Genomic DNA, 18,464 nt, shown 5'->3' with positions numbered 1-18,464 from the left:
AACTTTGTTTCCCTGCCGCAGTTTGAGGTTCCTAGGTTCCAGTTTATCCCCAGAAAGTTGAAGTCTCCCATGATCGTTACGTTACCTGTTCTACATTCATGGTTGATTTCCTCTTTCATTGCTGCGTCTGCTTCTTCCGTCTGTGCTGGGGGTCGATAATAGAGGCTAATTTTTGTGTCTGCTCCGCTCTGGTTAGGGATCCTTATCCAGAGGGACTCCAGTTTTTGTTTTCCGTCCGTCATCCCTTCTCTGCTAGACTCTACTCCTTCTTGAACATACAGGGCGATACATCCCCCTCTTTGCCCTATTCTATCTCTTCTGTATAGTTTGTATCCCTGCAGTACTGTGTCCCATTCATTTTCTTCATTCCACCAACTTTCGGTTATTCCAATGATATCTAGTTCTTCTCGTCTTGCTAGTGCTTCCAGTTTCCCCATTTTGTTTCTCAAGCTTCTGGCATTCGTGTACATAAAGTTGAGCTCCATTTGTGCTGCCTTCTTGGACTTTTTAATCTTCACAATCCTTTTTGTATCTTCTTGCACTCTTTCCCTGTCACTTTCGATTTCAGCATGATCATCCCATTTATCTGAGCAGTTGTTTGTTGATCCATCTTTGGTATCACCTGATGCCCAGGCCATCGACTGTCGGCTCTCCCCTGTTCCTTAGTTTAAAGCCTTCTCAATGGTCTTCCTCATGTTTTCTGCCAAGACTCTCGCTCCTTGTTTGGTGAGGTGTAGGCCGTCATTTCTATAGTATCGGCTTCTTCCCCAGAATGCCGTCCAGTTGTGCACGAAGTCGAATCCTTCCTCGTCGCACCATTTTCTCATCCAGGCGTTGATTGCTCGCAGCTCATCCTGTCTATTTCCATCTGCTCTCGGCACCGGGAGGATTTCGGAGAAGGCCACTTTCACCTCCCTGACCTTCAGTTTTCTTCCGAGTGAGCGGAGTTGGCCTTTCCTTTCTTCCTTGTTGTACTTCCGTCCGCTCACATAGTTGGTTCCCACGTGGATAATCACAGCAGTGTCCTCTCCTCCCGCGCTGTCTATGATCCTGGTGATCCTGTTGGCCACAACCTTCACCCATGCACCAGGCAGGCAGGTGACCAGTCTATCTTCCCTTCCTCCTGCGATGTGGCTGTCCACATTGCATATGTTTGTCTTCTGCACTCCCGCTCCCGGCACTTCAGCCGTGAACACAGAACAGAAATATTTGTTAAGAAATTTGGCCTTTTCTTTATCAGCTTCTACATATTCCTCCCCTTCACCTTCGAGTCTCACAATTCCACTTTAACACTTTTTCCTATCACTAATATATCTAAAAAATGTCTTGTCTCCCCGTTTTACCGTGTAAACTATTTTTTTTTCCATTTGCATCTTTGCTTTCCTGACTACACAACCAGCCTTTCTTAACTTTTCCAGATATTTTTGCGATCGTTTCTAGTTTATGAAAGCTAATCTCTTATTCCTTACCTTCTCAGGTACTACTTTTGAGAACCAAAGCGGCCTGATTTTGCTCTTACTTTTACTTACTTGCCTCACAAAAAGGTTTATCACCCTTACCAGAGGATGCTGGTTTTAAGAAAGATTTGGACAAGTTCCTGGAGGAAAAGTCCATAGTCTGTTATTGAGAAAGATACGGGGGAAGCCACTGCTTGCCCTGTATCGGTAGCATGGAATATTGCTACACCTTGGTTCAATTTGATCCTGGAAAGGAATAGGATGTTGATTCATGGTTAGGTTTTTCCTGATATTGTTAACCTTGTCTATAAAATAAGTTGCAAGTTCTTGAGCTGTAGGCAGACACCCAGAAGACAATTCCTTGATGTAAATCTCCATCCAAACAAAGTTAGTTTTTTTTAAAGTCTATAACCTATGCTTTTGAAAGAGCCCTCTCTATATCCATCTTAATATTAAACCGTACCATGCAGTGATCACTGGATGCCAGATGATCACCCACTGTAACATCAAAAACAGTTTGTAAGCACTAAGTCCAGTATGACCCCATCCCGCGTGGGTTCCATAAACACTGGAACAGTTCTCCTTGTAGAGAATCCAAGGTCTTCAATGCTCCATCAGGGCCAGGGAGAAATCCTGAAAGATCCATAAAAGGCAGTACTTGAGGGGGTCCAGAGAAGAGCGACTAAACTGATAAAAGGTATGGAAAACTTTTCATATGCTGACAGGTTGAAAATGCTGGGGCTGTTCTCCCTGGAAAAGCGGAGACTTAGAGGAGACATGATAGAAACCTTCAAAATCCTGAAGGGCATAGAGAAGGTAGACAGGGACAGATTCTTCAGACTGTGGGGAACCACAAGTACAAGGGGTCACTCAGAGAAACTGAGAGGGGACAGGTTCAGAACAAATGCTAGGAAGTTCTTTTTTACCCAGAGGGTGGTTGACACATGGAACGCGCTTCCGGAGGTTGTGATAGGTCAGAGCACATTACAGGGGTTCAAGGAAGGTTTATATAGGTTCCTAAAGGATAAGGGGATTGAGGGGTACAGATAGAAGTAGAGGTAGGTTATAGAAATGGTCAGGAACCACTTCACAGGTCATAGACCTGATGGGCCGCCGTAGGAGCGGACCACTGGGCGCGATGGACCTCTGGTCTGACCCGGTGGAGGCAACTTCTTATGTTCTTATGGTTGTTTTCATAAGCAAGCGTGTCCCATTTAGATCCGTATAAGCACAGGATTTCCACTTCTTGTACGTGGTTTTTGGGCCCAGACAATGTGCATGCTCCAGCCTTGCAGGACCTAGGCCTTGGTGCATAGGTAGTTCTGACGAGAGCCAGCGCCCTAACTCTGTGATAAGTTGATGGTCTGGCACAGACTCTGGGATGCCAACGAATTGCAGATTGCCTCTCAGCAATCTGTTTTCCAAGTCCTCAAGTTTTTCAGTGTGTGCTTGCACCAGGATATGTAAAGACTCCAGCTGGCCCACCATCATGATGGCGCAGTCTTCCACTGTGGACACTCTGCTCTCAGCCATTCGATGAATAGTGTCCGTTAGTATAGTCTCCAAATTGGTTAACTGCGAGGACAGATGCACTAGGCAGGAATCTAAGGCCTGTACCACTGCTTGTTTGATTTCAGCCAGGGCTGCCACTGAGAACTGAGTTTCCGATGCAGTTGCAGGCTCCGCCATTTTGTCCTCTGCTAGTTTAATGCGCTCTCTCTTTTTTTGATGATTTTCTGGCCATCTCTCCACTCAATTTTTGCAAAAATCTGTCCATGCAAGGTTTGCAAACAGATTAAGTCAGCTGTGCAGCGATTATCCACACAGATAATAGGAAAAATGTAGTTAGAAGTACCTGGGGTCTTGGAGGGAGCCCGGTCACACATCCTGCTCCTTCACAGCATCACGTGACCTCTTCCTACAACCACTATATTTATATTTGGCAAAAACCTAAATAGTAGAAACAAGGGAATGACATGGAGCCATGAAACTTACAAATTATTCCACATACTTACCCCAAAGTTCAACAAACTTGACACGTGAAGTTTCTGTAACCCTTAAAAAAAAATACTCTGAAATACTGCTCCACTGCAATCACCTCCAAATCACTCAAAATTTGTCACCCTTTTTAAACTCTTTTTAAGTTTTGGAAACAGAAAACAGTCATATGGAACAAGATCTGGTGAGTAGGGTGGTTGGTCTATGCACTGAAACCCCAATTGCATCCAAACAGCCATTGTTTTACCAGCCTTGTAAGCAGATACATTGTCTTGCAAAAAGAGAACTCCTTTCTGCAGTTTCCCTCTCCTTTTTTCTTTCACTGCCTCCTTTAATCAGCACAGCAAATTACAGTAGTATTCTACATTAACTGTTTGGCCCCTTGTCAACACCTTCCTGATCCCAAAATACTGTGGCCATGACCTTTCCTGCTGACTTTCAAGTCTTGAATTTCCTTGGCCTTGGAGAACTTGAGTGCTGCCATTGCATGGACTGTTTTTTCTCAGGATCATAGTGATATAACCATATTTCATCAACAGTAACTAGTCGTTCCAAAAAGTTGGCAGCAGCTTGCTGAAAATACTGCAAAATCAACTTAGAAGTGTTCACCTGACATTATTTCTCATCAGCATTCAAACATTTGGACACCCATTTGGTTGACAGCTTCTGCACACCCAACTGCTCATGGATTATACACGTTTCCTGGATATATTTAGTGTCTCAGCAATTGTTTTAGTCAATATTCACCCATCTATCAACATCAAGTCATGGCATGGTTAACAATTTCAAGAGCTGACACAGTTTGAGGCCTCCCATACCTTGCTGCATCTTCAGTCTCGAAATCTCCATGTTGAAAGTTTGCACACTACTTCTTAACTGCAAAGTATAATGGGCATTTGTCACTTAATGTTTGCATCATTTATTCATGGAATTCCTTTGGTGTTTTCTTCTGCAGGAATAGGAACTTCATGACTGCTTGAAGTTCCACACTTGAAAATTCTACACTTTTCGTTGACATGGTTCAACCAATGATCTGAAATGATGTCAAAACATAGCACACACTTGAAAATTCTACACTTTTCGTTGACATGGTTCAACCAATGATCTGAAATGATGTCAAAACATAGCATTACAGTTCTGCAAACTGGCACTTTGCAAAATAATGCTCAGAATTTAGTAAGTTGGTTGGGCTGAGAACTTTTCAGCAACCCCTTGTATACCAGCTGTACACCAACTTGGGTGAATCTCTTCATAAAGGTAGTTAATAAATTTCAAAGGAGATGCTATAAGATTTTTGGTAGCAGCTAAATTAGAGAAAAGTTTATAACTGATATAGTATTGCTCAAATTTAGAGGCCATGTTATAAAGTGAGGAGACAAATGCATAGCTTGAAGCCCCAGGGTAAAGTTACCTTAGCAATCTTCCCCATGTCACAAATATCAGCTTTCTCATCTTCAAAATCAGTGAAGGCAGCTTCTATCTTGGTGATGGTCCCCTTGAGGCTGGTAAAGGAAGCTGGTAGTCCCTTGGGGAAGTAAAAACGTGGAATGCTTATGGCCACAGAAGCATTGACCAAAGTTTCATTTGGAGGCAAAGTTGGGGAGAGAGGGCTCACTGCTGCAGGAAGAATAGCTGGTGGAAGCATCTCAAGTTTCTTTTCCTGTTTGTTTTGTACCTGAAAATTAAAGAGAATGCATAAAATTAAAGACATATTAGAACTGGAAAAATTGTTTCTAAAAAATAGAGCATAAGTAATTTCTGCTTGCTAGCTATTGAAATTAGGTCTTAATTAATTGATACTATGTAATTTTCTTTTTCTTCTTTGCACTCTTTTTTCAGATGTATCTTATACAAATATCAAAATGAAGCCCACACACACAGAAAGTAAGCATGTAGAGAAAATAAACATCAATGAACTTAGGGACCCTTTTACTAAGCTGTGTTAGGTGCTAACGCATGCCTAACACAACAAAAATGGTCTAATGCACAAAAGTGTTGTGTTAGTTTTGGCATCTGTGCATGCTCTATTTATTTTTGTAAAGTTGAAACAAAGGAAGGATCCTGGGGCTAGTCAGAGAAAACCTGATTTAAATGATGCTGGAAAAGACACAAGTTTGTAGGGCCCATATTTGGGGGAGGGTGTGGGGAGGACAGATGGAAAGGAAAGAGAAATATCAGACAGGTAAAGAGAAAATACAGAGAAAATGATAGGGGAAGTGTGCTGATTTTGGGGTGGCAAAGAGGTAGTAAGAAAATTGGGGGGGGGGGCACTTGACATGTGCACCACTGTATTGCGAGAAGCAAGAAGCCATTTTTGTGTGCAGCCTGTGTTTGGAACTTTTGTGATGGATTACATCATTAATACAGAGTTTTCTAAACTTGTTAGTTAATGGGCCATTTAGAGCATTAAAAGGTTGTAAAAGTAGGAAAAAGCCTGTTTTTGAACAATAAAAGAAACTGTAATTATATTTCAAGAAATATAATTGCAATCAGACACTTGGACAGTGACAGTCCATGTTTTTATGTAACCAAGAGCAAAGTAATTATGTAAGCTGTTCTTTTTAGCAAAAGTTTTAAGTGATGTTTTATGGTGATAAAAGTATCTGATTAAAAAGTTATTATTATTATTATGAGTTATAAGCTGCTTATAAAAGCGAAATTTGAATGATAATGTATATTTACGAGTGTTGAACTTAATTACAATGCAAATCAGTGAAGGCCTTAAATAAGTGTTCAAAAATAAATAATCCAAAGATAAACAAACAACGTAGAACACTGAAATCTAATTCTGATGCACGGTAGTGTTCAAACAGAGGGGAAAAGATCTCAAAGAACCCCCAGAGTCAAATCAATAGAAAGACACCAATCTGGGGTTTAGAGTACTATTATAGGTCAAAAACCTCTGTTTTTATTAATTTAATTTTTTTGTGTTATTAAATATTTACTTTATATTATTTTTTAAATAATTAAATAATTTTTATAATCAATTTAAATTTTTAATCAATTTCTGAATGGGAAAATGGTAAATTTATTACAGTTACAACAAATCATTTGGCATATCAAAGTCTCAAGGTTATAAATGGTTGCAATTGAGGCAGGCCATTCTGAAGGGGTTCCCTGACTGGCGCAACTTAAAAAATCAGTACTGCTTGCCGGGTCTTTGTTTCCAGACAGATTTTCAAGGGCATCAGGCCCTTGGTACAAATTAATATCTGAATATTTGGCGAAAAAACCTAAAACAAGTTTAAGAGACATTTGGAGTATAGAAACAAAGCAGCATGTTTCTGCAATGCAATGGCCACAGATTTGGACTTGGAGAATGAGATGTACAGCGTCAGCATCTATGAGACAAACTTGGTTTTTTTTGTTATATAGAATTTTATGGACACCTGTTTGTTTACAAAAGTTGGATAATTTAAAGTCTAATAGATGCTGGCACTATCATCTTGATGCAAGGACACTGGATCATCTTTTGTCTGGGGCATAATTAATAGGGTATTAGGTATCTCTATTCCATTATCTTATGACGTGGTTTTATTTGGAACACTGTTGAAACCTAAGAGTCCAATTGATACACATAAAAATAGACTTCTTATTATGATGGGGGTGGCCAATGCAGTTAATAACTAGAAATCGGAAGAATTGGGATAGGCTGAACTTTTCTTTTTGGTGAGAAACACTTTGTCTATACTATAGATTTGAAAGAATGATAGCAGAACAATCTGGAAATAATAAAAGGTTCAAAGAGATTTGGAGTCCATTGCAGGAATTTGTCAAACAGCAGAATGATTGAATCCTTAATTCCTAGATTTTCTTAGATTTCTACACACAGGTAGGGAGGGAAGGGGGGAGGGAATAGGGTAATTTATTTCATTGTTTGTAAGAATACAAGTGCTGTTATTCGATATATCTGAATGTACATTTGTTTGCACTTTTTGTAAGTTTTGAAAATCAATAAAGAATTTTTTGTAAAAAATTTTTAATCAATTTCAATTTCATTTTCTCTCATGCTCAAATGAGAAAAAGAGATAGCAACTATTCAAGATCAATCCATTAGCAACGCTGTGTATGGCATACTGAATTGAATATACTAAAAGCACTTATCTTTTCTGACCCGACGAAGGCCAAGTCCGTTTCACACTAACAGGCTTCTTCAGGGGAAGTGCTGTAAACTTAGTGCTGCCGATACCAGCTAATGCAGGGGTCTCAAAGTCCCTCCTTGAGGGCCGCAATCTAGTTGGGTTTTCAGGAATTCCCCAATGAATATGCATGAGATCTATGTGCATGCAATGCTTTCAATGCAAATTCATTGGGGAGGAACTTTGAGATCCCTGAGCTAATGGATCATTGCTTGATCTTCTATGAAATGAAAGAAAAATGAATGAACATGCATCATATCTAATGCCTAGAACATCGTAGATGACAAAAAATTTTTAATTCACAGCTTAATAATGAACTAAGCAAAAAGTACGACTTACGTGTTGCACAATCGCTACCGACCTGCTCTTACAAGGTCTTACAAAAGGGTGCCTGTATTTAAAAAAGACGTCGACATCATGACTGGCCAATAGAAACCATGCTCGCCCCCACTTACTGATCTTTAATCATATCAATTAACCCAACATTTCAAATGATCAAACTTATGGTAGAATTTGAGGCAATGTGAAACTAATGGAGCCTCAATTTTAGATCTCTTTAAATTCAATCTATGTTCATTTAATCTGATTTTAGGATTCAAACAATTTTTATTGATGATATAAAATACAACCAGGAAAACAATTAAGTACAGAGCAAAATAACGGTAACACGAACTGCAAAAAACAATACGAATATCATCAAATGTTTTAACCACACCTCCATCACATTAAATCCCACCCTCTGGAACAAAAAGGAAGTTCCCTCCAATCCCCTCTCTCCCAGAACAACAGACCAGCAGGTTATAGCAAATAAGAAGTAGCCAAGGCCCTAATTCCTTAAAGACCCCTGCCCTGGAAAAAGGGGAACCAAAGGGTCACAGAAGTCAAGAAACACAAACAAATCCCATCCCCCCCCCCAAAAAAAAATAGGAGTCCGCCTCTTCCACAGCAACCGCCCCCAATCCAGGATGGCCGGGGGAGAGTGTTTACCTCCGGAGGGAAGGGACTCCAGCAATCACACCAGGAAGGATCAAGAAGAATCAAGCACTAAACTTCTAGCTTGGTGTGGCAAAGAATCAAGATAGGGCTCCCAGATTTTCAAAAAACTATTTTTCTGCTTAAGAGAAGTAAGCATCTGTTCCCTTTCCATCAACATGAGAGTATGTAGGCGATTCCGCCAAGCCCAAAAGGGGTTCAACACCAGTCCACACCAGTACCCTGGCCTTCCGTACCAAAAGCAAGTGAAACCGATTAACGAGTCGGAAAGTCTCATATTTATTTAACAAAAAACTAACCAGAGAAAACACCAAAGGGAAAGCCAAAAGACCCTGCAAATAATGAACCACTCTTCTCCAAAAACTACGCATATGAGAATATGATCTGACATACCTGCCATTTTTGTGTTAGAGAATAAGGTTTTAGAGATTAACCAACAAGAGGGCATCCGCTGAAAATCAGAGGAGGGAAATTTCATAGCGACTCCAGGAAGTACTTTTTCACCGAGAGAGTGGTGGAGCGTTGGAATGGACTCCCACTGCAGGTGATTGAGGCCAGCAGCGTGACTGATTTTAAGAAGAAATGGGATACTCATGTGGGATCTCTAAGGGAATGAACTCTGGGGGGAGGCTAATTGCAATGGGCAGACTTGGTGGGCTATAGCCCTTTTCTGCCGTCATTTTCTATGTTTCTATGTTTCTAATCAATGTGAGATTGCGATGCATGAGCTCTAGAGAGATGTGTATAATCTCGCTCTCCTGGATGAAACGTGCGCCACACATCTAAAAGGCCAAAAGAGGAGCACAAAAGAGGAGGGGAATGCCTTTGGAAGAATCAATGCGCTCCATCAGTCTCACATGATCCTTATCCAACTGAGGGTCATGTACAAGGTTAAAATCGCCTCCCATGATTATAGGCAAATTCTGCCCTCTTGTGAGGGCCTGAAACAACTCAGCATAGAACCGCTTCTTATAGACATTGAGGGCATAAACAATGCAGTCTTTCCAACTACCTAGCAAAATACCTAACTAACTAACAAGCAGGCAGACCTAATTAACAGCTTGAAAATGGCAGGGAGAACAAGAAACACCAAGACTGCAATCAAGACCAGCATTCCAGTCACTGGAGGGACCCTGGGGATGGCCATGGCCTATGTACAGACAGAGGATGACCCAGGACGGTGGGCAGAGGTCTCTGTGCAGACTGAGGCCATCTCCCAGCGGTACACTACAGTCTCTACGCAGACAGAGGAGATGGACCAGCTAGACGGAGACGCCTTACAGGAACTGAGTAACCTAAGGGAGGAGGTGAAGCACCTGAGAAGCATCAGAGAGGATGAGGCCTTCATCGACGGAGTCTTCCAGGAGCTGTCCCAAATCACCGAGCAGGCACATGACGGGTCCATCCTTGATACACCCAAGTCTTCAGCTTTGAAACCAACGATTGGGGTACAGGAAATGGATGGAGACGCTGACTCCTGGCAGCTGATTACCTCCTCCACGGGCAAGCACAGAAGACACCCCCCCCCCTCTCAGTTTCTTCTTCTTCTTCTTTTTGTACCACACAGGGCAGTTTTACATCAACCCCACAAATCACCCTGAGGAACAGATTCCAGATCTTACAAGAAGGAACTGTCGATGAGGTACAGGAAGATGACCAACACACGGCTCCAATTCCAGGGACAACTGATCGACTACCCCAGAGGAAGCGAAGAGTGGTAGTCATTGGGGACTCCATGCTGAGGGGCACCAAGGGACCGATTTGCAATCAAGGGAGGTCTGCTGTCTGCCTGGAGCCAGGATCCGAGTTGTTACCACCTGTCTAGATAGACTTCTCAGGCCCAAAGACCACTTCCCCATGCTTCTCATCCACGTCGGAACGAACGACACTGACAGGAACTCTACGAAGAACATACCCAAAGACTTTGGAGCACTGGGTGAGAAGCTGAGGCAGATCGGAGCGCAGGTGGTCTTCTCCTCGATCCTCCCAGTGAGAGACAAGGGGAAAGCCAGGGAGGAGCGCATCCAGAGGACTAACGAGTGGCTACAAGGATGGTGCAAGGAGATGAATTTTGGATTCCTTAACCACAGGGAGGCATTGCAGGGACTTCAAGGACCAGACGGACTACACCTAACCAAAAGAGGAAAGAACGTCTTCGGACATCGACTAGCCCGCCTACTACGTAGGGCTTTAAACTAGATAAGTTGGGGGGAGGGTATCCACTTAGATACCAGCACAGTAAGAAACTACCCTGCGGAGAAGAGTCGCAACTCCACTTCTGAGTCCGAGGTAAGTGCACACACTGACAACAATACTCTAGGAGTCCCACTAACTCAGATGGGGAACCCCCCACAGGGACTTAGCAAACAAGGTATGGAGGGCTATGTATATTAATGCACACAGTTTGAGCAACAAAATTCTGGAATTGGACACGGAAATTATGAATGCCAATCTAGACATGGTGGCGATATCCGAAACTTGGTTCACGGACTCACATGGGTGGGATATGGTTATACCGGGTTACAACTTACTTCGTTAGAACAGAGAGGGCAAGTTAGGAGGTGGGGTAGCACTATACACTAAAGAAGACATCAAAACTACCAGAATCACAGATGTCAAATACACCGGGGAACCTGGCCAGAGGAAATAAAAAAAGCTTGTATCTTGGTGTGGTATACAGACCTCCAAGACAACAAGAAGACAAGGATATAGAATTAATCGAAGACATAGAGAACATCACATTATGTGGGGACACAGTTCTGTTAGGGGATTTCAATATGCCCGATGCAGATTGGAACTCACTTTCCGCGACAACCAGAGGCAGCAGAAGGCTATTAACCTCCATAAAGGGAGCACGTCTCAAACAATTGGTATTGGAGCCCACTAGGGACCAGGCTATACTAGACCTGGTACTCACAAATGGGGAAAGCGTCTCAGAGGTTTCGGTAGGTGATACGCTAGCCTCCAGCGACCACAACATGGTATGGTTCAACCTCAGGAAAGGGTTCACTAGATCGAACACGACAACAAAGGTCCTCAACTTTCGGGGCACTGACTTCAAGCGCATGGGTGAATTCGTCCGTCGGGTGTTACAAGACCAAGTTGAAACCGATAATGTAGAAATTATGTCAACCCTAAAATCTACCTTGCACGAAGCTATATAAAAATAGTAAGCAAACGACGGAGAAACAATAGACCCCAGTGGTAGAGAATGACACGGTGAAAAAATTGGTCCCCGTCACCGCCCCGTCCCCGTCTCACCATCCTCTGCACCGCCCCGTCACCGCCATTCCCTTCACCGCCCCGTCACCGCCACTGCCACCCCATTCACCGCCCCATCACCGCCACTGCAACCCCATTCACCGCCCCGTCACCGTCACCGCTGCATACATAAAAGCCTCAAACGGGTACGATTTTATATACTTTTCTTTATTTACGTATAAAGGAAACATTCTTTAAAACTTTAAAACTTAGTTAAATATTAGTTAATAACTATACAAAAACAAAACACGCAGAGAAAAAATTAATTAATATAAATTCTCAAAACTGACACATTTTGATCACTAAATTTAAAATAGTTATTTTTCATACAGTTTTTCAATCACTAATCTTCCACCACCCCTGGGGCTAGCAATGCAAAAACAAACACGACATGTACTTTAAATGCTTACAATGTTAGCCTACATGGTAAGTAGACGCGGCCGCTGTACCTAATCGCGGCAAAGATCTCCCTGCCGTGATTAGCATAGTGACCGCGGCTACGGCTGCAAGTCTCCCCTCCCCCCAGCGATCACGGCAGGAGGGCACCCAACCCCTCCTGTAGACCCTCCCCAACGGCCCTCCCGACAATCGCAGCAGAAGGGTACCCAACCCCTCCTGCCGGTCCTCCCAATGGCCTCCCCTAAGATCGCCGGCAGGAGGGTACCCAACCCCTCCTGCTGGACCCCCCCCCAACGAACCCTCCCACCCCGGAACCCCCTTAGTCTTACTTTCCAAGTTGGACCGGACGGCTCCTCACCCGTATGGCCAGCAGGCTTGCCTCCGTCCAAATGAGGCGGGCCCGCCCCTACCCTGCCCAACCCACAGGATCCTAGGGCCTGATTGGTCTAGGCACCTAAAGCCACTCCCGCTATAGGAGGGGCCTTAGGTGCTTGGGCCAATCAGGCCCTAGGATCCTGTGGGTTAGGCAGGGGAGGGGAGGGGCGGGCCCGCCTCATTTGGACGGAGGCAGGCCTGCTGGCCAGACGAGCGAGGAGCTGTCCGGTCCAACTTGGAAAGTAAGACTAAGGGTGGTGTTTCGGGATGGCGGGGTTTGTTGGGGGAGGGTCCGGCAGGAGGGGTTGGGCACCCTCCTATTGGCGATATAGGGGGCCGTTGGGGGTGCCGGCAGGAGGGGTTGGGCACCCTCCTACCAGTGATCATAGGGGGGCTGTTGGGGAGCTGGCAGGAGGGGTTGGATATCCTCCTGCTGCGATCGTCGGGGGGGGCTGTTGGGGTAGGCAGGAGGGGATGGGTACCCTCTTGCCGCAATCGTTGGGGAGGGCTGGTTCTGTCGGCATGAAGGGCTGAGGGCGATCGTCGGGGGGGGGGGAGCGGGTTCTATTGGCAGGAAGGGTTGATCTGACAAATGAGGAGCACGGTGAAACACAGGTAAATAGCGGTTCCTAGAAGGGGGGACATTGGCCTGCGGGGACAAATCTATTCACCGTTTTTGCGGGCGGTGAAAGGATTTGTCCCCGCGTCTGCGGCGATTTGCTAATGAGGTCACCATAACCCGCAGCCAAACCGCAGCCACGCAGCGGTTCGCTGCGGGGATCGCTCCCCGTGTCATTCTCTACCCAGTGGTTCACTGCGGAGATCTCGGACCTAGTTAAGGAAAAGAAAAAGGCATTTATTTCCTACAAACAATCAGGAACAGGGGAGGCAAGAAAAGACTATCTGGCCAGGTCTAAAGCTGTCAAAATGGCAGTCAGAGAGGCCAAGCTTCGAATAGAAGATAATCTAGCAAAGAACATTAAGAAGAGGGATAAATCCTTTTTCAGATATATTAGCGATAGAAGAAGAAACACGGATGGGATAGTACACCTTAGGACACCAGTTGGGAATTATGTAGAATCAGATTCCGATAAAGCCAAACTGCTAAATGAATACTTCTGCTCGGTCTTTACCTGCGAGGCGCCAGGGTCCGGTCCTCAGTTGCAAGCAAGGCAATGCACGGAAGACCCGTTTTGGAATTTCAAGTTTGCACCCAGTGGCGTCTACTGCGAACTATCAAGACTCAAAGTGAACAAAGCTATGGGTTCGGACAATCTACACCCCAGGGTGCTTAGAGAGTTGGGTGATGTTCTGGCAGAACCATTATCAGCACTCTTCAATCTTTACCTGAACACAGGAAGAGTCCCCTTGGACTAGAAAACAGCTAACGTCATCCCACTTCACAAAAAGGGCTGCAGGACGGAGGCTGCAAATTCCAGACCGGTGAGTCTCACATCCGTAGTGAGTAAACTAATGGAAACACTAATTAAACGTAAACTAGATACGGTCCTGGACGAGGAGAATCTATGTGATGCCCACCAACATGGATTCACCAAGGGTAGGTCCTGCCAATCCAATCTAATTAGCTTCTTTGACTGGGTAACAAGGAAGCTGGATGTGGGGGAGTCCCTGGACGTCGTGTACTTGGACTTCATTAAAGCTTATGATAGCGTCCCACACCGCAGGTTATTGAGCAAGATTAAATCAATGGGACTGGGAGAAACTTTAACTGCATGGGTCAATGACTGGCTAAGCGGTAGACTACAGAGGGTCGTGGTAAACGGTGCCCTCTCCAAAACGTCGGAGGTGACCAGTGGAGTGCCACAGGGCTCGGTATTGGGTCCGATCCTATTCAACATATTTGTAAGTGACCTGACTCAGGGGATTAAAGGTAAAATAACATTGTTCACCGATGACACCAAACTCTGCAACATAGTAGGTAAAAGCACTTTGCCCGACAGTATGACGCAAGACCTACTTCTACTGGAACATTGGTCCGCGACTTGGCAGCTCGGCTTCAATGCAAAAAAATGTAAGGTCATGCACCTTGGCAGCAGAAATCTGTGCAGAACTTACACACTAAATGGTGAGACCTTAACCGAGACTGTAGCAGAATGGGATTTAGGAGTAATAATCAATGAAGACATGAAAACTGCCAATCAGGTGGAGAAGGCTTCATCCAAGGCTAGACAAATAATGGGTTGTATCCGCAGAAGCTTTGTCAGCCGGAAGCCCGAAGTCATCATGACGTTGTACAGATCCATGTTAAGACCTCACCTGGAATATTGTGTACAATTCTGGAGGCCACATTACCAAAAAGATGTGCTGAGAGTCGAGTCGGTTCAAAGAATGGCCACCAGGATGGTCTCGGGGCTTAGGGATCTCCCATATGAGGAAAGGCTGAATAAATTGCAGCTGTACTCACTCGAGGAACGTAGAGAGAGAGGAGACATGATTGAGACTTTTAAATACAGTATATCACAGGCCGTATCGAGGTGGAAGATGATATCTTCTTTCTTAAGGGGCCCTTGGCCACAAGAGGGCATCCGCTAAAAATCAGAGGAGGGAAATTTCATGGCGACACCAGGAAATATTTCTTCACCGAAAGGGTGGTTGATCATTGGAACGAACTTCCACTGCAGGTGATTGTGGCCAGCAGCGTGCAAGATTTTAAAAGTAAATGGGATAAGCATGTGGGATCTCTAGGGAGGTAAGGTCGAGGGGGTGGGTCATTAAAGTGGGCAGACTTGATGGGCTATGGCCCTTTTCTGCCATCATTTTCTATGTTTCTATGTTCTAAGGATTATTCAAGACAACCTGAGCCAATATAAATCTACCAGAATCATCAGACCAGGAGTTCACCACAGAAACATCTAACCCTTTCCGAAGCAAAATAAGGATCCCTGCCTTCCGATGGACTGCCCCTGCCCCTGCCCCCACCACTTGAACCAACCACCACCGTTTAAACTTCTCATGTTCATAAGCCTCCAAATGCGTCTCTTGCAAAAAGACTATATCCGCTTTATGATGGTCCATGCTTTGTAAAATGTTTTCTCTCTTTACTGGGGAAGTCACCCCATTAACATTCCAAGATATAAATTTAGCCAGTGTCCCACTGAAACAAGAGAGAATAGAAAACAATGTGTCAGCAAACTGAATGAGGGGAGGCCTTCCCAGCCTGAGACCCCCCTCAAAATATAAGCATTCGGAAAGCAAACAATCTGCACTGCAAAGATCAATGCCCTCTCCCCACCCAGAGGTCGGGGCGTCACCGCAGAAGAGGAGGCACAAGAACGCAACAAAAAAGAAAAAGCAATAAAACCCCTCCCAACAGACCCCACCCCAAAAGCCCTCCAAAAAACCTAAAAGCCCAACAGAACCACCCAACTGAGCCCCACCCCCAAACCCCCACCATACATGTCCTGCAAAGGACTCAGGGATGTGCTTCAAAACCCCTGATCTCCCCCAGCATAGTGAAAGCCCACTACAAGAAACCAAGAACCCCAAGCTGTAGGTAATAAACTATGTCAGACAACTATGAAGATGGAGAAAGAAAAAAAAAAAAAGGGAGAAGAGGAGGAACTAGAAAAACCACAGGGGGGAGATGCAATAGCAAGCAACCTGCAAGGAAAAAGATTCCCAGGGAATACCCCTGAGTTACCCCTGAATCCACTTCCATCCCGATTCTTCCCCTCCCCCTCCCCCCTCAGGAACAACCAAAGAAGAGGCAGAAAAGCTCCCTGTCACATATTTCCCGAAAGCATACAAGTCAATACCAGGATCAAAGAAAACCTGGGAAATCCCCTAAATTAGGCATGACAATGGGGGAAGAGAGCCAGGCTTGTCTGTAATGAGTGACATCCTGCTACAACAATACAAAGTTAAGTAAAGGAAAGTGAATGAAAGAAATAAACATAGCTCTGGCTGCTTCAAGCAACACAGTCCCAAAGCAGCCCTGTGATCTGCAAAGAGATTCCACTCCAGGCATGTCAGGAATACCGCTCCTCCAAAAACACCTGAGCCGCTATATTCCACTCGCCAGGTCCCTGCTGAAATCAGGGAGCAGTACATAAGAGCCGAAACGGACAGGAATCCAGATAAAACAAACCAGTTAACCCCAGCCGGTCAGGCAAAGTCGTTAGTATGCTGGGGGAAGCTCCACCAACCTGTTGGTCTATCTGGGTCATTGCCGCCGAGCACCCAAAACCAAACAAAAATCAAAACGCAAGTCCAGCCACTAGCAGCCAGATAGTAAAGTCTACTCCAGCAGTAGGTCTCTTCCAGTCCAGCTAGGGGCACAAAACCAAAAGCAAAAAAAAAAAAAAAAAAAGAAACTCAAAAAGAAGAAAAAGTAAAGGAAGGAAGCTAGGCACATGTATTCATGACAGCAAGAGTACCGCTGGAACCAGAAGCCTCAGCACAGCATATCAAATTCCCGCAGTACTGGTAGAAGGGCGAGCTATCTGTTGAAGAAATTGCTGGGCATCCTTAGCCTTCTCGAAAAAATGATTTTTTCCTTCATACAAAATCTTCAGCCGAGCCAGGTATAACAACGCAAATTGAATATGCTGCTTATGAAGTTCGGTGCACGTGGGAGCATAAGCTTTGCGCAGCGTGGAAACTTGATCTGAATAGTCCTGAAAGCACAACACTGGCTTATTGTTGTAAGTAAGTGATCCCCGGGAGCGGATGGAACGTAAAATTTCCATTTTGTGAACATAGTTCACAACTTTGAAAATCACCACCCAGGGACGTTCTATTGCAGAGTGTTTCAGGCCCAGCCAGTGTGCGCGCTCAATGAGCAAAGGTCCCGCCGAGGATTGCAACTCCAGTGATTCCACCAGTCATGACTCCAAGAAAGAGTGGAGCTCCGGTTCAGCAATAGATTCCAGAAGCCCTACCAGGCGGAGATTCCCTCATCTGGATCTGTTTTCCATGTCATCTAATTTTTCCTCCAAAATTGTAACCCGCTTTTGGAGTGCCTTGTGGGATGAAGTCAGCTGTTGGACACCATCTTCAAGTCTGGAGACCTATTGGCAGTACGAAGAAAATTCACCTGTTAATATATTACCTCCCGAGAGTTAAATCTCAAAATCCAAACCCAAATCAGCAGAATTTATCTGTTGATAGTTTGGATTTGACACAGTTTCTAGAGAGGTCAGATACTGAGATTCAGGTCCCAGCCACATTAATAGTTCAGTTTGCAATTGATTCAGACAGGGATTGGATGCTTAAGATGTTTTTTAAGCATAAAGATGTTCCATTTATGACAAATATAATAAGGATGTACCCTGATGTATCTTGTTCAACCCAGAGAAGAAAAAAGCAATTTCTAATATTGAGACCTCAGGCTGTACAATTAGGGGCAACCTTTGTCCTAAGATATCCCTGTAAGTATGTTATGACATTTGGGGGGAATAGATATGTATTCTATGATCCACAGCAGTTATCTAAGTTTATTTCTGATAGAGAGTCTTCATGAGCTTCTCTGTTCTCAAGTTAGCTCTAAAAGATTTGTTCAAGAGCAGTCAGATCGCCTTTTTAGTTTGCCTTATATTTAGTTTCTTGGTTGCCTTATTTCAGTTTTTTCTTCAGCTTCGTCTCCGAAATTGTGGACTAATAATGAGTTGCATAGGTTGATTTAAGAACATAAGAACATAAGCAGTGCCTCCGCCGGGTCAGACCACAGGTCCATCCTGCCCAGCAGTCCGCTCCCGCGGCGGCCCAAACAGGGCATGACCTGTCTAAATCACCAGAAGGGGCCCCCATGCCACCTTGGTTTCCTATTGAGCCCTATCTTCCCATCAAAGTCCTAGCCCTCCGGTCTTGCACATGCACGACC

General features: G+C 44.4%; 1 protein-coding gene across 12 annotated transcripts in view; it reads right to left on the bottom strand.

Annotated features, from left to right (window-relative positions):
* PPP2R3A (protein phosphatase 2 regulatory subunit B''alpha) overlaps positions 1-18,464 on the bottom strand; it is a 1,177,159-nt gene that overhangs the window by 892,643 nt on the left and 266,052 nt on the right. For all 12 annotated transcript variants that reach the window (XR_004540589.1, XR_004540590.1, XR_004540592.1 and 9 more), the window contains one exon: positions 4,867-5,130. Coding sequence is in view for 9 of the 12 variants with exons in the window: in XM_033957843.1 (XP_033813734.1) it covers positions 4,867-5,130 (264 nt within the window). In the remaining 3 variants the exon portion in view is untranslated. The remainder of the gene's footprint in view (positions 1-4,866; positions 5,131-18,464) is intronic.

The sequence above is a fragment of the Geotrypetes seraphini genome, chromosome 9, assembly GCF_902459505.1.
Source record: "Geotrypetes seraphini chromosome 9, aGeoSer1.1, whole genome shotgun sequence".
NCBI classification, from domain to species: Eukaryota; Metazoa; Chordata; class Amphibia; order Gymnophiona; family Dermophiidae; genus Geotrypetes; species Geotrypetes seraphini.
The sequence above is the reverse complement of the archived record's forward strand: the minus strand, read 5'-3'. Positions and strand labels throughout refer to the sequence as shown.